The following is a 22,748-nucleotide window of genomic DNA, read 5'->3' on the forward strand; positions in this document are numbered from 1 at the left end:
AAAGTATTTCCTAGATGAAACAAAATTTTTAACTTCACAAAAAATCATCAGGGCTGTGCTTAGGGGGTGGCAAACTGTGCGGCCACACAGGGCTGCTAAAAATATTTTGAGGTTTAGGGGTCGCAAAAATATTACAAGAGAATAAAATATTTTTGTGTGATATAGTGCCACTAAGTGTTCGAGATTGTATTCTGAAAAGATAAAAAAGAGAAAAAAAAGCTGTCTTTTTATGTTTTTTTTTTATTTATTTTCACATTTTTACTTTCAAAAGAAAATTCTAACTTTTAATTTTCAATGGGAAAATTGCAAATTATCATGCAATAAATTTCTTTAATGTTGAGGATCTTTGTTGATCATTTTGCAGTGTTTGATATTTTTCATCGCAGTGTCATTGTTTTAACTCTAGCTTATGGGCAGTATAAAATATTGTTTTTATTTTAATACATGCACATATTTTCTTCATGTGCCATTTGCTTCTGTAATTCCTTGTCGTAAAAGTAAGTGAGAAGGCAAAAAAAGGCCAAAAATTTTCCAATATTTTTTTCAATGTTGTTCCAAAGTTAGATTTCAATTTCTTATTTCATACCCCCTCCCCTCCCCCGGCTGAAAACAACGCAGTTTAGATATGAGGCTTGCTTTCATCAATTACACCTCTTTCGGATTCCAACAATTTTCTTGCATTCATATTTTATGTCATATTTTCAACCTTCCTTCTCCCTCTGCTGAAAAAAATTGAATGAAAAGCTCTCTTCCTTAAGTGGCATCTCTTCGTAAAAATAGTGTAAAGAAATAATTTTCTTACAAGTCAAATGATGAGCCAATTCACAATCCAGAAAGAAATTATTGCATAAATTTTTTCAACACTCTTCGTGATAAAGCTATTATATCCACTGAGGAACGCTTTCAACAAATAAAAGAGTTCAACAAGAAATTTGGATTTCTTTGCAATATTCTAGCATTAAAAAAATTAATTAAAGAGCATGACTTAATAACTAATTGCAATAAGTTGATTTTGTAATTAGATGATGTGGCTGGAACTGATTTATATATATAAGGTTAAAAGTTCTTGTAAATTTCATTCCAGAAACTTTAACTTCAACACTAGATGCTTATATATTTATTCAGTAAATTACCACCCAATAGCCAGGGCTAAGGCAGAAATACATAAAATACACCGCCAGCTCAGTCAGTTCCAGCCGAGATGACTAATGCTCGTTTTAATACTCTAGCACTAATAACGATTGAAAATGATTTATGTATTTCTTTAGATTTTTCAAACTTGTTTTTTTTTTTTTTTTTTAAATGTATGTCGTAATGTATTCGTCTCTAGATTTTTCTTTTAAAAAATAAATGTCTGTTTTTGGCAAATTTTGTTGCGTCTGTTTTTTTTTTCTTCTTTTTTTAAAAATTCACATTATATACCAGTTTTGTAATAAAATGTCAAAATAATTGTCAATTTTTATGGGTTGGGATTGGTGCGGGTTGTAGTGTGTGAAAATGAAATGTGTTATGTTTTAGGATAGAATAAATAGATAACAAAAATGATTATTTATAGACTATTAAAACAAATTTCGCACAGGGCCGCTAAAACTCTAAGCACACCCCTGAAAATCATCAATAATATCAACCAATCCTTGATATTGCAAGAGCATGTCTAACATGTAGGAGACACGGGTGCTAGGATAACCTAAAGCATCACAATTACCAGACCTAACTCCACTAGACATTTTCATTTGGGGTTCTGTTAAGTCCAACATGTATCAAGTGAAGATTGGTAGCAGCATTGTATAATTAAAGTGGCAAATTATGACTGCAATAGCTCAAAATACACCAATGACATTAGAGATAGTGCTTCAGCCTGTAGGGGAACTGCGGCAATTGTATACACACATTTAGAGTAGTTATATTGAATTATACAAATTTGATGTTCTGGATATTACCATTAAAACTTGTTTGTGCAAAAATGTATAAAAACTTTTAAAACATTTAGTCAGAACATTAAACATTACATTGAACAAATTTAAGCCCAAAATGCAAAACCCAGAAAAATTTTGAAACAACAGACCAATACATAACTTACATTTAAAACTTTTTCTCATAAATGACTTAAAGTTTCAAACAAATACATTATCAAATCTTATTTGAATTTTCATGATGATGATCATCAATTCAACATAGATAAACCAATTGAATATCTCATTGGTTGAGCTAACAATCCATAAAATGTTAAAACTGTTTAAAGATTCATGTTTTGAAAATTAGAAAGGGCAACATCATCCCAAACATTGAAATCTATATTTAATTTGAAACTTAATTTTACCAGTTGGATTTTCACAGACACACATGAAACATCAAGAAATTTATCAAGTTCGGAAAGCAATGTTTTCAAATGTGAGGTATATTTATCATTCTTCAAACAAATCACATTTCATGCATTTATATGAATCGTTGCATACCATAAAAAATCATTATTCTTGTCTTCATATGGTCCCAAACCATTGAATACAGGAGGATGAGGTCTTTTTTTCCATTTGCGAATAAACTCATTAAATGTAGCAGGCTGAGTACGATTATTACTATCAGCCATTGTCAAGAACATCAGGAATACAAGCCTGAAAACAAAATAATACTTCAAAGCACAAGTAATAGTGCACTGCAGGTAAATGGATGCATATTTATTTACACAACAAATTTGAATCATTTACATAGGAAAGAGGTATTTACTTTCTTAATTTTTTTTTTTTGAATGCGGTAATTCAAATGTAATATTAAAAAATTTAATTGACTTCCTTGAACTAAATGTTTTGTAACAACAAGAATTTCAAGTTGAATTACAAACCTGCACTACGTAAGTAATTATAAAAAGTTCGTTTAAATAAACTATCAACCCGATTGAAACGATTTGCTTTCATGAAGAAATAAGGTTCTTTGTAAGAACATTTTCACAAAGTCCTTGAATTGTTATACAGCTGATCTCCGTTTATCGTGGTGGATCCTCTTAAAAGCATTTTAAAATTCTTCAACACTAATCTTCAATGACTTACAAATATCATTTAAACTATTCATAATGTGTGAAAATTATTTTTATTGAAATTATGCGCTTTGTTTGACACATGGAAGGTCCCTTGATTTCTTACGAAAACAACTAATATTATTATTTTTAACGATAAATAGCAGACGGCTCCAACAATTTGACACTGATTTCAGAATTTCATCAAAAATACGCGAGCCACTTAAATGCATTATTGCCATTCGTGACATTTTAAATGACCTATTAATGCTCTTTTAAAACTTTTTATTTTATTTATTGATTTATTTGCTGTTATTTTTTCGAAAATATAAATACTGATATTTAAAATGTGAGCAGCAACATTTTTATTTTTGTAATATTAAGATGTCAAGACTTTAGCGAAAAAATAATAATGCATTTTCCATCTGAATTTTCATTGAATTTTCATTTAGTTAACATTTTTACATGTAAAAATGGTTTCTGCTGTTCTATTATTATTAAAAAGGAAAAGTTAAAAAAAATAATGAAATGCTGAAGATCGATCTTGAACGAAATGAAATGATGAGTTATTAGATTCATCCAATGACAGAGGGACACGGTGTTGCCCCCACGTTTAGATTTTTCTGCGATTTTTCATGGTTTCGGTCTCGGTGCTTTGACCGCTTCAACAAATTTTCCTTTCGCTACTTGTCACCGGTAGTCTTGAAAGGTTATTTACGTGTCATTCTTGTTTCAGATCTGCGTGTGAGACACATTTCATTGAAATGCTGTCGATATCGTTAGTATTTGCTATCATTTTTATAAATGTTTGCTGCCATAAACGCAAATATCCCTTTCGTTCTCCTTTTAAATCTTTCACCGTTACTGTCTCAATATTTGATGTATCAAAAATATTAATGGAAATTATGTAAAACTTTCTAAGATTAGCTATTGAATTCCAAATTTTTATTTGAATATTCAGTGAATTAAATGCAATTTTCAATTATTTATTTATTTATTTATTTTTGTGGGTTTGAAAGTACATTTGAACACTTGAACTTTTTTCAATTTGAACATTTTCTCTTTTAATATACTTCATAGTTGTATTGATTGTAAGAAATGTAGTTGCAAAAGAAAAAAAAATTGTTCGAATTATCTGCAAATTTGGATATGATATATATATTTTTTTTTTCAGAAGGAAAATGGATCTCAGATTACTTTCAATCTTTCTTTTTGCTTTTGTTGGAGCTGATCAGTCCAAAAAGGAATCTATAGGAACAGTAATTGGTATTGATTTAGGTACAACATATTCATGGTAAGTAATCAAATTACAGGGTGGCGACAGATCAGGGAAAAGTCAGGGAACTTTATTAATCAGGGAAATATCAGGGAATTTTGAAAAAATAACAAAAAAATCAGGGAAAATTGATTTTATGAAGAAACAATTTTTTTTTTTTTTTGCTTTTCAAAATAAAGTACTCTGATTCCCTACTCATTTTCTGCCAATTATCTGTTCAAAAAAAAAAAAAAAAAAAAAAATGAAATTAATGAGGTGCGATTATACACTGCCGCATATTTGTGCATCTTTTTTCCTCAAAGTATTGAGTCTTACTTATTAACCACAGGATGTACTTCCTAAGATTGTTTCTATGTTTTTATATATATGTATAGGTTTTTATTTTACCTAGCTTGAAATTTCCTTTTACGCTTTCAATGCTACGTAAAATAAACAACCATACAGGCAAAGAGGGAGCCTTCATTAATGCCTTAGCTCCTTTGCCTTTATTCCATTGTCTCGAAGTAATTAAGTACTGTAATCACAATTTCAAGAAGAAATCTTCGGTTTTTTGAATTAATACTATAAAAGCTTAAAAGTTATTCCTTCTTCGCGTTTTTAATTTATTTGCTAAAATTGAACTTTCAATAAAAAAAAACTTTGTTTTTTGCCGATATACTATTTGTTGTCGCCGCAGATTATAAAGGTTTTCTTTTCTTCAGACTTAAGTGATTCTTTAATTTTATAACCAAGTTGTATTCTTCTTTTATGTATTTTGAAATTAACTAATTGTTTTTTTTTTCTTTTTTCCCCCCTTGTATTTCAAAGTTGTTTCTTACAAAAGCAATCTAAGAATTTTTTTCGTTACATACTGAAATCATTTTGAAATAGAATTAACTTGTGTACTTAAGCAAATATCTTTATTTTTTTATTGTTAAAATGCTGTATTCATTCATTAAAACCTATGTTCTTGATTAGAGAAAAGCTCCCTATGAATGGATGTCAAATGGTTTCATCTGTTTTGCATAAATATGTCAATTAGTTATATAAGAATAACTACATTGCTTCTATTCTTTCACTATTGCTTGTTATTCTAGCAACAATTATTATACTGTTTGAAAACTTAGTTCAAAATAATTTCGATTACTTTTTAGTTCTATCATAAATACACATATGTTTTTAAGAGTAATTTTAATAGTTTCTTAAAATTCTTACTCTAAATGGTTTCTGGAAGTGAAGTTTTTTTTTTTTTTTAATTTCTATAATTTTTCCATGTATAAAAAATTAATATACTGTTTTGTAGGTTCCCCCCCCCCCCTCCCAAAAAAAATTGTCTTTGTTTTTTTTTTACCATTTTATTAAAAAAGTAGCATTTTTTTAAAATATATCTTTTGTTCAACAACTTTACACAACTTAAAACGTTTAAAAATTTTATACAAACATACAATGAATTTCAAGTAGAGCAAAGAAAGAGAACCATTATCGTTGGTAACGTAAATCAGGGAAATTTGGTGAACTTAATCAGGGAAAAGTCGGGGAACTTTTTTTCACAATTCCTGTCACCACCCTGAATTAAGTGTTTAATATATCAAAGAGTTTAGTTTATTTATACATCATGTCGCAAGTCTTTAAATGAGAAAATCAGTTTTAAACTTCGGTAGGATGTTAAAAGTTTAAACTAAATGGTACCCATAGGTAGTTGGATTTTTAAAAATAACCATGAAAATTCCATTCAGGAAAATATAGTATTTAATGTAATCAAAATAAGTGGTAAAACAAAATGTGCATCATGTCCTATGCACATATCATATAATACAGTACGTAACGCTTCAATATACAATTACATTTTTTAATAAAAACTACTGCTCATTGCTTGCTGAACAAAAAGAAAAAATATTACAGACTTCATGGTGTGCATTTGGATTTTTATGCGCAACTGTATTTCAGCATTCTGTTTTCATCGGAACTCTCAAACATTTGCACGTCTAATACCTACCCAGGGTTGGCTTTCTGCCGGCAGAAACTAGTTTTTGCCGTGCCAGTGGCAGAAACTGGTTATAACCGGTAAAAACCGGCAGAAACTGGCAAAAACTTAAAAGTGTCTTTAATAACTCAAGTAATTAGTAAATGATATTTGTTTAAGTAAACTAAAAAATTAAACATCATTTCATCATTTTAAAAAATAAAATCCAGTGCTAGTGCTCTTGATTTAGTTCAGAGAGAGGGAACTTTTCAATTGCAGAGGCTCGTAGTGTTTGGATTAATTTAACAAAGGATAAAAAATCATACGTGGGTGCTTAGGAAAGAGGAGTGACATACAGAATTAAACAGGCATTACTGATTGTAATTTGCTCACTTATATGCTTCCTCTAAATTGTTTGTGATTGAAATTATCATGTCACGTGCTTCAAGAAGAAAGTGCCAGAATTTTACTTGCCTAGAATTTTGTACCTAATGTCACAGCTTTGCAAAACAAATTGGCCCCATTTCTCAAAACTTATTTTTCTAGTCAAATTTTTACCACAACCACAGTTACTATCACCTAACATGATGTACCAGTTATACAATATATGAAAGTTTCACGAGCATTGCTTGCTCCTTGATGCATTGTCTGCTAGCTCTTCTGTTTCAAGAATATTCTAGTTTCTCATTTGTGCATATTAAATTGAGAACTTGTTTTGATTTTTGTAACCACCTTTTCAAAGAGGCATTGCAGAGTCCCAACAATGTAACATTTGATTTTGAATTGTGATAATTTTGTGATAAAATTACAGTGCTTTGGTTAACAATTAATTATTTTTTCCATGCATTTTCTGTTGTACATTAAAATCCCTCTAATGCGGACACTAACGGGACAAATTTTTTTGTCTACAATAGAGAGGTGTCCGCAGAACGGGTTTAATAATGTTATTTGCATTGCAACTGGGGAATTAAAAATTCTCCTCATAAAAGGGGTGTCATTAGGAGGGGTTTTACTGTATATCAAGAATTAATTTTTCATTTTGTGAGTTTTTGCCAGTTTCTGCCGCAAATGTGGCAGAAAGTGGTTTCTGCCATGCCGGTTTTAACCGGTTTCTACCAGTGGTTTTAACCACCTCGGCAGAAACTTGCCAACCCTGTATTGCAATTTTCATGCCAGAAAGTTATTACTGCAGATGGGGTAAACCTATCTGACAGGGCCATAATGCTGTGATTAGGATCTGAGTAAATAGTAATCAACAATGTTTTGACGCACAAAGTTTGTAGTAATCTACTAATTGTGGTTCAAAATGTTGTTGATTACTCTATACTTCTCTATGCAAAGGCATTTATTTTTTTTCTTATGATTTGAGAAGCCTTCACAACATTGCCAGGTTAGGTTTGCCTCAACTAAAGTTAAAAGTTTTTCTGTTTCAAATTTTCCTTTGTTGTCAGGGGTAGATTCAGAAGTAAAACGGGTTCGCTTTGTGGCCTTTTCTCCAAATTCCATATTGTAAAAAGAGCCGTTTCGAAAAATTTCATATCTTAAAATTAGACGTTAAACAATATTTCATTTGTAAAAACAGTTTTTCATTAATGTAAGAATGAAGGCGGGTGTTAATAATGTTGTAAGATTCCAAGTGAGTGTTACCCCAAACGTTTCGACATCTTCAGTGTTAAATAAGTCGAAGCTTCCAAGGAAGCGACTTCTTATCAACTGATGCAGATAGCAAAGTGTTGTTAATATTTATGTGAGAAGAGCTAGCTCTCTTTTCGTTTTGGGCCAGGATTGGCTGGTGAATGTTCGTCCTCGTTTCTGGTTGGCTGAAACTAGAGCTCTCTTCATTCTGGTTGGGGATTGACTGGCTAAAGATATCTTTCAGGATGATTCCGTCTAAGTGCAGCATGTCAGGGTTTTAATTCCTTCTTCCTTCTTGTTAAAATTGTTGGGATGTTATAAAATTTTGATCGCTTCTCTGTTTAATCTGGCATGATAATGGGAAGCCCCTGAAAGTATTTTGGTTTCTTTGAATTTAATGTCATGGGTCCTATCACTAAAAGTGTGTTCCCCAACAGCTGATTTCTCAGTTTGGGTCAGACGACAATTTCTTTGGTGTTCTTTTATTCTCGTATTAATGCTTCTTTTTGTTGCTCCATTGTAGGTCAATCCGCAAGAACAGGGGATCTTGTAAACTCGTGCAGCTGACAAAGGTCACTTTATGTAGGCTTTCAAGCATACCCATGGAATCAGCGACTTACTGTAATCAGTGAAAGATGCGAGAGACCCCTTGTAACCCCCTCAAGTAAAACAGCTTCAAGAGGATTAGATCATATTACTAAGTGGGCGGATAATTGGGGTATGGCAGTTAATGTAGGGGAAATGTCAAGTGCTACACTTTGGTCATGGAAATAAGCGTACAAGTCATTATTTACAGGGTTCGGTCATTAGTCAGGCAGAAAACATTTATCGATCTGGGTATCTTAATAAATCAGGATTTCAAGTTTAGTCAACAGTGCAGCATTGCAAGTAACAAATCCAGTAGAATGCTTGGGTTTATCAATAGATCTGTTTCAAACAAATCAAAGGTTCTTCTGCTGTTCTATAGGAGTTTAGTAAGATCTCATTTGAAGTATGCTGTTCAGTTTTGGTGTCCTTATCTCAGGAAAGATATTTCTGTGTTTTAAAGGGTTCAAAGAAGGGTTACTAGACTAGTAAGAGGACTTTCAGATTTAGACTATGATAACAGACTTAATATGTATAGCTTGGAGCAAAAAGGAGTCAGAGGGGGCATGATTCAGTTGTTATCAAAATGAAAGATGTTAACGGGTTAAATTTTCTCATGGAAAGCAAGACAAGGCGATATTGTTTTATGCTATTCAAAACTCAGACTAACCTGTAAATTAGGAAAAATTACTTCTTTAGTAGGGTCATGGGCACTTGGAACAGTTTACTGGAAGAGGTGGTAATGAGCAAGTGGTTGGATAGATTTAGGAGGGTCATTGATCTTCATTGGGGACTTATAAACTGACTAGGACTAGCCTAGCTGGGCCCAGAGCCTGTTGCTGGTCGTCACATTTGTATTTGTATTATGTTTTTCATATTAGAGATAATTTTTGCTCTATTTTTATAGTGTTGGAGTATTTAAGAATGGCAGAGTGGAAATAATAGCCAATGACCAAGGTAATCGCATTACCCCTTCATATGTTGCATTTACTGCGGAGGGAGAAAGGCTTATAGGCGATGCAGCAAAAAATCAATTGACCACCAATCCTGAAAATACAATATTTGATGCTAAGAGACTTATAGGAAGAGATTGGAATGAGCCCACAGTTCAGAAAGATGTGAAATTTTTTCCTTTCAAGGTTGGTTTAATATTTTGTTTCAATATAAGTGTTCAGTTCAATGTCATGCAGTACATAATTTAAAAAATTTGTTAATATTATCGATCTTCTAAACATCTTTTCAAGTAATTTATCATTTCTACATGAATCTATTCAATTCATAAGTATGCACATGCTTTAAAGTTTTTTTTTTTTTTTGACTTGAATAATTTTCTTTAATCTTTCTTTCCATGACAGGTAATTGAAAAAAACAGTAAACCTCACATTCAGGTCGAGACATCCCAAGGTAATAAATTATTTGCTCCCGAAGAAATATCTGCAATGGTTCTCGTCAAAATGAAAGAAACTGCTGAAGCTTACCTTGGCAAAAAAGTAAGCCATGCTGTTGTTACAGTACCAGCATATTTTAATGATGCCCAACGTCAAGCAACCAAAGATGCCGGAGCAATAGCCGGTTTAAATGTTCTTAGAATCATTAATGAACCTACTGCGGCTGCCATTGCCTATGGTCTAGACAAGAAAGAAGGAGAAAAAAATGTGTTGGTTTTTGATCTTGGTGGAGGAACCTTTGATGTCTCTTTGTTGACAATTGACAATGGGGTTTTTGAAGTAGTTGCAACAAATGGTGATACTCATCTTGGTAAGTGAAAACTGTTGATTGATTTATTTTGTTATTAAGAATTTAATGTGCTTAGCTTTTCTAGTTTTAGACAAATAGAAAAAATAGTAAGTACTAAAACTTATAAAATCCATATAAGTGAAACTTTTTATTGAAAAATCTATTGGTGTTTATATTTTATGTAAACAGAATAATGATGGAATAAATCGGAATATTTATTTCACAAATGCCGGGTCAATTGGTCATTAGGTCATTAAACCACGGGGTCTCCAATATTTCTCAGCAACACAATTAAAATTAGTTAGTGCGAAGTAGTCGTCCAGATGAGCAGCGTTCATGACTTGTCCAGAGTTAGATAAAGTACAGGTTGGAGAATCTGTCAGGTGAAAATGGTACAAATAGGCATTGAGACAATTGTGTCCTGTTAAAACAGCCACAGCAGCAGCTCGAGAAGAATTCAGGATACAGTGGGACGTCTGGCTGAGATTTCTTCAGGGTTTAAAACAGAATATTTTATAGCTCTGAAAAGGTTTAGGAGTTACGTTAATGCTTGATTTAAAGTTTAAAAAAATTGAGGTTTTTTCATCCCTTTCTGGGAATTCTCATGATACTTTCTGCATAATGGTCACTGTTGATGCATTTAAATTTTTTCTTCAGTTCTTTGGCCCCTTCTTTTTTTTCCTTCCTCCAGAACTTTACACCATTTGCGCTGAAATGTTTTTATGCTACATCTGAACTAATCTTGTCTCATTTACAGAAATCATCAATACTGTTTTTAAAATGCTATTATAAAATTTATTCTCAATATAATGCATATATTTAATGACTTAGTTTCATTGATTTTTTATTTCTAGGTAATTAATGCATTCTTTTTGATTTTTGAGACACTTCAATACTGGAAAAACATTCTAATCTGATTCTTCTGGAGATGAAAATCTTCCGCAGATCCACAATTCGCTTTTTGTATTTTTTTCATTTCCCGGCCGCTGAGCATTTTCAAGTGATCGATCACTGTCCCGTTCTTCCCATCAGAACTTTTGCTAACTCACTTGTTCTTTCTAAGATAGAAAGAAGAAAGGAACTTTTTTTCGTGGTGGGGAAAGAAAAAGGCTCGAGAATGACATAGAAAGCGTCAACATTTATGCATTTCCAAATCCGATTGCATCCACTTCCATAACACTCGCTCATTTTTGTCTACTCTGCCATCTTATCACTTAAACCACCTTTTTATAGACTATTATTTTCAACTTCTCTTGTATGTTCAGTAAATTACTGCCCAATAGCCAAGGCTAAAGCAGAAATACATAAAATACACCGCCAGCTTAGTCATTTCCAGCCGAGGACTGCAGTTTCGTGCTTATTAGCACTCATCAGCCCAGGGCCGGATTTGGAAATGTGGAGGCCCCTAATCAGGGTTCGAAAAGATCATCATATTTTCGAAAATATCTGATACTTTGATATATCCGAATATTTTGATATATATGTATATATCCGATATTTTTGACCCATGAAAGTTAGGATATTTTGTGAAAATTTTACTGTGGGGGGAGGCCTTTCTTGTGGAAGCACCGGGGCAGTAGCCCCGCCTGCCCTCCCTTAAATCCGGCCCTGCATCAGCCCGGTATAGGAAAGTGACTGAGCTTGAGATGGAAAACCTCTTAAGGAAGCCAAGGGTTCCAAACAATATAGTAACTAATATAAAATTAGCGCAGACCAGACGAGTGACCGAAGCAATGGTTTGGTTCAACTCGAATACTGCAGGCAAGGCAGGTATATTCAGTAAGTTACCGCCCTATAACCAGGGCTAAGGCAGAAATACAAGAAATACACCGCCAGCTCAGTCATTTCCAGACGAGGACTGCAGTTTCGTGCTTATTAGCACTCATCAGCCAGGCATAGGAAAGTGACTTGCGCTAATTCTATATTAGCTACAAGTTTGTTTGGCAGTCTTGGCTTCCTTAAGAGGTTTTCCATCTCCAGCTCAGTCATTTTTCTATGCAGGGCTGATAAGTGCTGATAAGCATGAAACTGCAGTCCTCAGCTGGAAATGACTGAGCTGGCGGTGTATTTCATGTATTTCTGCCTTAGCCCTGGCTATAGGGCGGTAACTTACTGAATATACCTGCCTTTTCTGCAGTATTCGAGTTGAACCAAACCTTTTGCTTCGGTCACTCGTCTGGCCTGCGCTAATTCTATATTAGCTACCAGTTTGTTTGGCACTCTTGGCTTCCTTAAGAGGTTTTCTATCTCCAGCTCAGTCACTTTCCTATGACAGGATGATGAGTGCTAATAAGCACGAAACTGCAGTCCTCGGCTGGAAACGACTGAGCTGGCGGTGTATTTCATGTATCTTCTTGTATGTTTTTTTTTTTTTTTTTGCTGAAGACTTGTATCCTCATTGCTTTGCCAAGCCCATTTCACAGCCACTTTCTAGTGATCACGCAAATACCCTCTCACATCCCTTCTGCCCCGACCTTCCCATCAGGATTTATGCTGAGGCACAGCACATTCTTTCTTGAGTAGAAAGAAGTAAGGAACTTTTTGCTGTTGGTGAAATATGAGTGGAGGGGGAAATGCTGGAGAATGAGGGTGGGTGCAATTGTTATATGTAGCTCTTGAAATCCGATTGCATCCGCTTCTGTAACACTCTCATTTTTATCTGCAATGCCATTCTACTGCTTAGGCATTAATAACTTTTTGTAGACTAACATTTTCAACCCTTCTTATACTTTATTTATTTTTATGAAGACTTTCACTCGCATTCAAAAATGTTAATCCTATTCCATCTGATTATGGCAATATTTCTTCCCATATCTGCATTGAATTAGTGATCTTCCTTGAAATGAAAAACAATTAAAATGATATTTTTTTTCTTTTCTAAGCAACATGTTTTTGAGTTGCACTTCTTAAAGTTTTTTATAATAGAAAACCAAAATTCTTAAAAAGTAATAAGAATAAAGCAATATTCTATGCGAAGAAATTTTTTAATACTGTTATTTGAAATCTATTACTCTTACTCTTTTTAGGTGGTGAAGATTTTGATCAGCGGGTAATGGAACATTTTATGAAAATATACAAAAAGAAGTCTGGTAAAGATATAAGGAAAGATCACAGAGCTGTGCAGAAACTGCGACGTGAGGTAGAAAAAGCAAAACGTACCCTTTCAACAGCTCATCAAGCTAGAATAGAAATAGAATCATTTTTTGAAGGAGATGACTTTAGTGAAACTCTTACAAGAGCTAAGTTTGAAGAATTAAATATGGTTAGTGATATATATTTACATGTTTAGTAATATTTCTCTTTTTGTCTTCTGAACCTAATACAATGCAATTTTTGACTAGCCATAAATGCAGATTTTAACTTGAAAATGATCTGTGTTTCATATCATTAAAATATTCATTAGGTTTAATTCCTCTCTTTTAATTTTTTTCTGTATTTAAAACAATAGTTGGGGCAAATCTAACCTGGCAGCATCGTAATTGTATAATTAGAATATGTGTAGCCTTAACAAAGCTGCCAAGTTTGATTTGCCCCAACTATAGATATTATCATGAAATTAATCTAACAATATGTATGCAAGCAGTTTAAAATGAGTTAACCAGTTCGAAAACCCCATTTTCTTAGAATCTGTTGATGTTTATGACAATGTATTCTGCACCATGAATGTGGTACAGAGAGCAATTACTGAAAAAACTGAAAAAGAAAAAAAACTTTTAAGCAACACCGACCAGTATTTTAATAGACTGTAAATGATAGAAAATAACAAAACGTTTTTTAACAGAATCTTGCAACTCAAATTTTGCCCACTTCCTGTGATTGGATTCTTTTGAAATTTGGCATGTGACCTCAGACCCGATGACAATGCAATATTTTAAAATCAAATCAGTTAACTATTTTAACTTAGATAAAAATGGAACAACGTATAAAAGCACAAAAAGGATAAGAATTTTTTAAAAACGCAGTCATGTTTCGGAGGCAATAGCCTCCTTCCTCAGTGCGAAATGAACAAATGGATGAATCAAGGTCAAGGGAGAGTTTAAATGCGTAACCGGAAAAACATTGACCAATCAGCTATCAGCGAGTGCTGAGGCAAAATATGACGTATTCTAACATGTAAGACGAAATAAGATTGGAGAAAAATGCGGAACAGCAAAAGACTCATTGCAAAGATTATTTCAGTTTTTATGAATGTAAAAGGATTCCAGAAAATCTAATTCACCTACTGTTGTAGGTCTGCAAATGATCTTGGCTTCCGAAAAGAGAAAATTGTGTTCTGTGTCCCAACAATGTTTAGCAATTGAAGATTTGTTCAGTTCCTGTTTTTTAACGTGGTTTTCATGTTCTTTCGAACGAAATTTAAGTGAACGCACAAGACTGCCTCCGAAACATGTCTGCGTTTTTAAAAACTTTTTATCCTTTTCGTGCTTTTAAACGTTGTTCCATTTTTATTTAATTTACCTTGCACAAAGCTATCGCTTTTCAATCTATTTTAACTGTTAGTTTATTGCAATTTTAATTAGTATTTTGGCATAAATCCAACAATGTAAAAAAGAAAATATATATTAAAAATGCTGGCAGAAATTATTTTAAAATATTTATAAGAACCTTTGATTTTTCTGTATCAGACAAAATTTGTTTCAATGTTCCAAGGTAATTAGAACACGAGTTATAATTGTTTTTAACTAATTTCATGCCAAAACTTAGGTGAGCCTTCCATTGGCAGTTCATCGTTGATCTGGCCATTGTTAAACAAAACTTTTATTAAAATAAATCTCAAATTTTCAAAGTAATATAAATATGATCGCCGCACGCATGCATGGATGACTGAGGTGGATTAGCTGGATTAGACCAATATGCGACAGGTAATTGATTGGGGCAGTTGAATGTAGCTCATTTATTACACTTTAAGGACTATAGTTACTCTTTTTGGAGTTCGAGAGACCGCGTTTCCAAGGCTGCCGGAGACCTTAATTGCTTTTTTTGGGGGCAAATTTCTTGAATCTAAAATATTTTGAACAATGTTGAAATGAATATGTTTTGGGAAAACAAGTTAGACTAAACAAAAGAAAAAAAATAGTTAAAAAACTTAAAAAACACGCTTTAGTAGTAAAACGAACTAAAAAGTAAAAATTATCTTTGGATGATAAGTATATAAAGTAATTGACCAAACACTTAATTTTAACGTAATACAAAAAAAGTGTGGGGGCTTCGTATCAGCAGGGTTGGTAAAAAAAACATTTTTTTTTCAAAAAAACCGTTTTTTTTTTTTTTTTTGTTTAAACCAGGTTTTTTTGGTCTAAACCTTTTTTTTTTGGTTAAAATACAATTTGCGAGAAAAACAATTTTCGGAAGGTAATTAAGGTTCCATGTAATAGTCACATTATACCTAATTTCTTGATTAATTAAAGAGATAAAAACAAAATCTTGTAACAAAATTAAATAATTAAAATAGCTTTCTGCGGGGAAATATTGATTGAAATGTTTGACTTGATTAACATATTAGTATGCATGTACATATAGACCCTTTATGATACGAAATACTTCAAGAAGAAGTGGTTGTGATGCGGGTTAAGCTAAAATATAATGAAGATCCAAGAAAAACTTAATAAAACTAACATAATATGAATAATTATTGAATCAAGGTTAAAGTTATATTTTTAAGCATAATCTTTTCAAAAGAACAATTTTCATATTTTTCTTTCTGATCTTACATAATGCTAATTTTTATATACACAATGTTGCAAATATTGAAATAAAGCAAAATGTACAACAGTACATGATTGAACAGTCAAAAAATCGATTGCTGTTGTACTGACAAAGTTTTAAAAAAAAGCGCTGCTCTATATTCGACTCCGTTCTTATTTTGGAAAGACTTGGAAAAGATATCGACTATCACTAAAACAAAGAACCAAATCAAAAATACAAAAATTGGTGTAACATGGTTTAAATTACAGCTTATTTACTGGCATACATGTTGCATCCAGCATTGAAGTTTAAAAAATATTAAATGCAAACTCTTTAGAACAAATAAATGTGTAGCAAATTCTATTTCAAGAAAAATTTTTTGCCAAAAATGTTATATACGTGAAATATAAACTTTTTTTTTTAATTTGATTCAAAAAATATTATTTGTGTTCACCTGCAGAACAAATCTTAATTTTTAGGTGCAAACAATTAAGTTAGACTGTTGATTACCTTACAAGTCAAAGCTAAAATTCCAGGAAAGTGCAAATAAATGGACAAAAATGTCACACCCCTACAACAGGAGTGAGCAATATAATGAATTGCATCTACAATAAAAGATTCAATCCTTAGTAAATCTTAACTAATTATGCAAATTAAGCATAACGATGGAAGTTGACTGAAATCTGCTTTATGGCACATATATGAAATAAAAACTATATTAATATTTTTTTTCGATTAAAGCTTGTAATACATTTTGAAGAAGCAACTTTGCAATTTTAGCATTTATCTCTGCAACTTAGCTAGGAACTTAGCATAAATGGAATTTTACATTTTTCAATATGTGTGGGGAAATCAATGTAAACCTGTAAAATGGATTTTTTTTTTTTGGCTTTAAAAAAAAAACATTTAAAAAAAAACCACATGGTTTTTTTTTTAAAACCAATTGGTTTAAACCAACGTGGTTTAAACCAAACAACCCTGCGTATCAGTTGTCTTGAATTTCTTCCATTTGTTTTCCATGCAAAAATGTAAATAGACAGCATCCCGTGGTTTTTTTGTATTACATTAAAATTAAGTGTTTGGTCAATTACTTTATATACTTATCCAAAGATTATTTTTCACTTTTTCGTTCATTTTACTTTTAAAGCATGTTTTTTTTTTAGTTTTTTAAACTATTATTTTATTAGTAAATCCTCTTATCATGAGCACTTGGATATTTACTAAGCAAATTATCTGAATCTATTCACCTACATTTAACCAAGCTCGACTGTATACTCTAATCTGTATGAAAACAACAATTGAGATCTGCACTTTCAATCAAGTTTTCTACTCACATGTTATTCCACTTGCCTCATATTTTCTTTTAGTCCAGCTATTAGGTTAATATCAGATACACTTTTAAAGAATGAAAAATTTAATTAAAAATATAGTAACCTTAAACTTGCATAATTTTAATCCCATTAAATTTTGTCTTTAGGATCTCTTCCGTTCAACAATGAAACCAGTTCAAAAAGTTTTAGAAGATGCAGATTTGCAAAAGAAAGACATTGATGAAATTGTCCTTGTTGGAGGATCCACTCGAATTCCAAAAATTCAGCAATTGGTGAAGGAATTCTTCAATGGGAAAGAACCATCTCGTGGTATTAATCCAGATGAAGCTGTTGCTTATGGAGCTGCTGTGCAAGCTGGAGTTTTAAGTGGGGAAGAAGACACAGGTATGTTCACTTACTGCATACATTTATTGTGTTCATTTTTCAGTTCGACTGTTCTTTTGCAGAATTGATTTAGTTAATTTTGTGGACAAAGTTTTTTTTTTTTTTTTTTGAGACATTTAACCTTTTAAATTAAACGACAAATAACATTGACCTTTGTTGTTTTTTAATTTGATATGTTTTAAAAGCAATTAATATGGCCCCTGGGTAAATTGATGCAAAATGTATCTCTATTAATTCTATGTTCAATGTCTTGCATTGAAACCACATTTACAAATAATCCATTTAAATTATTAATATTAAATTTCGATTGTAAAAAACAAATGCTTAAAAACAAGTATAAAAGTCATTTGATTGGAATTGTTGAAGAAATTCATCATTAAAACTATTTTTCATTTATTTGTTCAATTTAAAATTTCCAAAAATGTACCTTTTTAGGAGAACTTGTGCTGTTGGATGTTAATCCTCTGACACTGGGAATTGAAACTGTGGGTGGTGTAATGTCTAAACTCATTCCTAGGAATTCAGTTATTCCTACAAAGAAATCACAAATCTTCTCTACTGCTGCTGATAATCAGCCTACTGTTACTATACAGGTAATTACTTTCAATAGATTAGCATTTCTTCCGCAAAATTACAAAATGTCAAGTTCTGGAATGTAAAAACAATAGGAGGCTGTTTGTAATTGATCTGTTCAAACTGACCTAGTATAAAAAAAAGTTTATGTGCTTAATTTCACTAATTTTAGACCTTTTATTTTGATACAGTCAATTTTAAAGTCATTAGCTACAAGTAATTTTCAAAATACTTATTGGCTTTTTTTTTATTACAGAATGAATAAAAATTTTGACACTTAATTTTTTACTCAAACATTCTTACTCATGACACACTAACTTATCACCTAATAGAAATTGTGGGATAATTTTAAAATTCAAGTAATATTATTTAGCATGTAGAAATAACTAGGATCATATTCTACTACAAACTATCTCCTACTTTTTTTCTAGCACACCAAATTATGCCTTCATTGAGATTGATAAAGAAATGGGCTGCAAACATAAGCAAAATTTGGGAAAATAATCCTAATGTTGTTTGATACGATTAATTTTTGTTATTTTTCAAGTCAGGATACAAAATCTCGAAATTCCAAAACCCAAAAAAGTTGTCCTGAGCATTCCAAACTTGGGGTCCTATACTGTACTTAAACTACCATAGTAGCATTTACACTATGTGTTACAACAAAAGGTTCTTGGGAGGTCTAACTCCTAAAATCCCTCTTATCCGAGTCCATTTTACCTGCAAGTGTACCTTTGCCATCAAATCACTGTAGATTTATCAGTAATAACTACAAAATATGTTTAAACAGTGAAAAAAAGAACATTAAATACTGAAACATTTGATGAGTAATTTATCAAAAGGTAACTATCCACTTTTTGGAAAAACTCATTTTATGACATTTTCTAAATCTTTCAGATGACCCTAATCGAATAATTTACTCTCATGAAGTCCTAACGGATCAAACCCTAGTTCAGAGGTTCTCAAACTTTTCCGACTCACGGCACCCTTGTCTATCTCCATTATATACATATCGAAATTCCCTCTGGGTTTTTTAAACCTTATTTAAATGAATATATTACCAATACAGCAACAATGCTGACTACTGGAGAATGAAACTGTACAAGTTTTACTTCTGAAATGAATGTGAACCTTTCGATTTGCGGCATCAATCTTAGAAAATGCAGTTGTGTTCTTTTAGAATAAATCTTGCAAATCACGTGGCCCGGGGGGGGGGGGGGGGGGGGGGGGGGCAAAAACTCACAAACCATGATGTTACACCAAAAAAAAAAATCGCCTGGCATTAAATTAGGAGAGCTATGTAGCCACGGAAGAAGACTATTGTTGCCATCAGAACCTCTTCAAATCCAAGGACTAGGAAGCTCGTTATTGAGGAAATGGAGAACGTCTGTCAGATAATGAGAGTCTTGTTGGAAAATGAACGATCATTGAATGTGACTTGTTACAGCAGGTGACAAAAGAATTAGTCTTGATATTTGCCGCATTATGGAAGGGGTTCACGTGTTGAACATTTGAGAAACAAAACTTGTACAGTATCTTTCTCTAATAAAGTAGAAGTTGTCGCTATATTGGTAATATGTTTCTTTAATAAGCCTTTCAAGCTCTGGAGGGAATAGCCACAAAATCCGGTCACTTTGCGGCACCCAGTTGGAGAACCCCTGCCCTAGTTTATTTAAGGGTCTAGTTTGACTTTTTGATCAAAAGTTAACAAATCCATCCTCTACACTTTTTATTTTGATTAAAAGGGGACAGATCCTGGATGAATCTGTAGTACAAAAAAATTTTAATTCAAAAGAACACATGTCTAAAATCTTCAAATTTTAATCCACTAGTTTTAGGTTCAAGTACTTTGATAAGAGAATATGAGAAGGTGAAAATATTAGGGTTTTGGAGATATTAGAGTTCTCAACATTCAGGTTTTCTTTCAAAAGAACCCCACATATCCAAAATTAAGATGGCGATATCTCCCTTGTTTTTTCTTTTATTATTTATGCAAACACTTCTTAATCTGGGGCATAATTTGCTGTGCAATTGTGTGTCCAGGAAAAATGACGAAACTATTTTGTTTTTACCTTAATTTGTTTTTTTCACCTCCTGAAAGTATTTGGAAAATGGAAATGTTACCTTCTGATAAATTAGTCCTCATTTTGATTGCTTGTTAAATTTATGATGCATGAGATATTTGATTTATTGCGATGCATTTTTAATTATATATATATATGTCATTTTAAAATGCTAATTTTGGTATTTAAAGGTATATGAAGGTGAAAGACCAATGACTAAAGATAACCATCTATTGGGAAAATTCGACTTGAATGGCATTCCACCAGCTCCTCGAGGTGTGCCTCAAATTGAAGTAACTTTTGAAATTGACGTTAATGGAATTTTAAAAGTCACAGCAGAAGATAAAGGCACTGGAATAAAAGAAAAAATCACTATCACTAATGATCACAACCGGTTATCACCAGATGACATTGAACGTATGATCAAAGATGCTGAACAATTCGCAGAAGATGACAAAAAAGTCAAAGAGAAAGTCGAGGCTCGAAATGAACTTGAGTCATATGTTTATTCTTTAAAAAATCAGGTAAATGATAAAGAAAAATTAGGTGCAAAATTAAGCGGCTCTGAGAAGGAAAAAATCGAGGAAGCTATTGAGGAGAAAATCAAATGGTTGGATGAAAATCAAGATTCAGAAGCAGCTGAATTCAGCAAGCAGAAAAAAGAACTAGAAGATATTGTTCAACCAATTATTTCAAAGTTATATGCTGGAGGAGCACCACCTACTGACGATGACGAAGCTGCAAAAGATGAACTTTAAATAATTAGATTATATGCATTTCTAAGTTGTTTTCAGTGAAATGAAGTCAAACTTAAGTTTTTTTGAAGTGGAAAAAAAGTCTGCCGAAGAAGTTCGGTTTATGAAGGAAAGATCTGAATTTAGCATTTGTTGGAGATTTGTGAAAGATGTTATTATAGCATCTTTATAGAAAGTCTGGTTTTTATTTTAAATCACATTTTTTTTTACCACCAATCATTTCAATTTGAAATCATACTACATCATTAGCACATTTAAAAAATGGTTATTTATAAGCATCTCTACTTACATGTATGTGCATGAAACACATTCCTTATTTGTAAGAATTTGTACTGAAATAAATTTGATAAAATAACTCATTGGATTTCAATTATTTATTTGAGCCCCTTATTTCTTGATAGTACCGCTCTTCTGATGCTTAAGTCAGTTTTTGAATGTTTTAAAATTTTAACGGTAAATTCTTTTTTTTTTTTAAGTTCAAAAAGACTTAACATTAGTGCCTATTGGAAAATTTAAGGCAAATATACATCTCCATTAGAGAGGTGAATTTGCTTTAATAACTTGTTGAAAGACATGGATAAGAAAAGATCTTTTTGAACAATCTTTGCTCAACTTTGAACAGCTCAAAAACCTTAACATTAGCTAACTAACGAATAAATACCTTGGTGCTGAAAATTAAAAAGTCAGTAATCCAACGTTATGAAGCACAAAAATTGCAAATGATTGCAGACACCAGTGTTGCCAAATGGTCAAATCCAGATTTCCCCAATTCCCTTCCAACTTTTCCCCAAAAACCGCTGTTTTCTATCAAAATTCCCCAGTTTCAAAAATTATTTTTCCACAAAAATTTTCATAAAATGAATCGACTTTCTCTGATATTTTTGTCTCTTGAAATTTTTTTCCCCCCAAATAGCCAAATTGTCTTATAAAATTCCCCAACTTTTTTTTCTTCCAATTTTCGCTTTTTTTCCCCTTTATCTTTACGCTACCTTGCGGTGATTAACAATACTACAGAAAAAGGTAAAACATTCTATTCCACGTGCTTTCCTTGGGGTTAATTACAGGCTCCAGACAGTTTGTGGTGTAATGTAATTTCAGAAGAATAGAAAAGAAGACTTTACACAAACACGATGAAAAATTAATGTCATTCACTAATCGTCAAAGCAAGTTATAAGTTACGGCATTTGTTTGTTTTATCTTTTTCATCCGCCATTAGACAGTGGCTGCAGCGCACCCTGTAGTTTGTTGGAGTTGCGAATCTCTCTGTCTGTCAGGATTTCTGTGACGTGCCTAGGCCGTTCGGCCAATTTTCATGAAATTTGGCAAAGAATTATTTTGTAACATGGGGGTGTGCACCTTTAAGCGATTTTTCAAAAATTCAATTTTGTTCATTTTTTATTCCAATTTTAAGAAGATTTTCCCGAAAAATTATCATAAAATGGATGACTAAATTACCAAGTTATCATAACGTGGAACTATAACCTGGGCAAGCCAATTGGAAATTCATCATGCACTGTTTGTAAATATACAAGGGAATCAAAAGCCTTTTTTATTTTCTACAATGGGCAAAGCCGTGCAGGTGCCACTAGTCATAAATAAAAGGGCCAGATCGAAAAATAAGAAATATCCAAATATTTTTTTTCTACTTGCATTTACTACTCTGCTTCTGTATGTATATTTAAACCATGATTGTTGTTTATATTTATCCAAGAACATTCTTCATCACACTTTTTTTTACCTGTTTCACGTATCAACTAGTTACTCACGCAGAA

General features: G+C 32.2%; 2 protein-coding genes across 5 annotated transcripts in view; one reads left to right on the forward strand and one right to left on the reverse strand.

The window, feature by feature from the left end:
- LOC129227248 (E3 ubiquitin-protein ligase COP1-like) overlaps nt 1-3,207 on the reverse strand; it is a 59,594-nt gene extending 56,387 nt beyond the window's left edge. For all 4 annotated transcript variants that reach the window (XM_054861764.1, XM_054861763.1, XM_054861762.1 and 1 more), the window contains exons 1-2: nt 2,840-3,207; nt 2,457-2,612 (exon numbers count right to left, since the gene is read on the reverse strand). In XM_054861764.1, the coding sequence (XP_054717739.1) occupies nt 2,457-2,599 (143 nt within the window). In that variant the 5' untranslated portion in view covers nt 2,600-2,612; nt 2,840-3,207. The remainder of the gene's footprint in view (nt 1-2,456; nt 2,613-2,839) is intronic.
- A 438-nt stretch (nt 3,208-3,645) lies between these two features.
- On the forward strand, nt 3,646-21,331 carry LOC129227742 (endoplasmic reticulum chaperone BiP-like). Its single transcript, XM_054862346.1, has 8 exons — nt 3,646-3,788; nt 4,185-4,304; nt 9,356-9,587; nt 9,804-10,206; nt 13,212-13,447; nt 17,348-17,585; nt 18,021-18,178; nt 20,413-21,331. Exons 1-8 carry the CDS (start codon nt 3,775-3,777, stop codon nt 20,977-20,979), a joined length of 1,968 nt encoding a protein of 655 aa, XP_054718321.1. The 5' UTR covers nt 3,646-3,774; the 3' UTR covers nt 20,980-21,331.
- The last annotated feature ends 1,417 nt before the right edge of the window (nt 21,332-22,748 follow it).

This window comes from Uloborus diversus, chromosome 8 (assembly GCF_026930045.1).
Source record: "Uloborus diversus isolate 005 chromosome 8, Udiv.v.3.1, whole genome shotgun sequence".
In the NCBI taxonomy this organism is placed as follows: Eukaryota; Metazoa; Arthropoda; class Arachnida; order Araneae; family Uloboridae; genus Uloborus; species Uloborus diversus.

Excerpts from the sequence above, each read along its gene's own strand:
- LOC129227742 (XM_054862346.1), top strand. Across the intron at positions 10,207-13,211 it reads AAATGGTGATACTCATCTTG|GTGGTGAAGATTTTGATCAG; the intron begins GTAAGTGAAAAC and ends TACTCTTTTTAG. Across the intron at positions 17,586-18,020 it reads AAGTGGGGAAGAAGACACAG|GAGAACTTGTGCTGTTGGAT; the intron begins GTATGTTCACTT and ends GTACCTTTTTAG.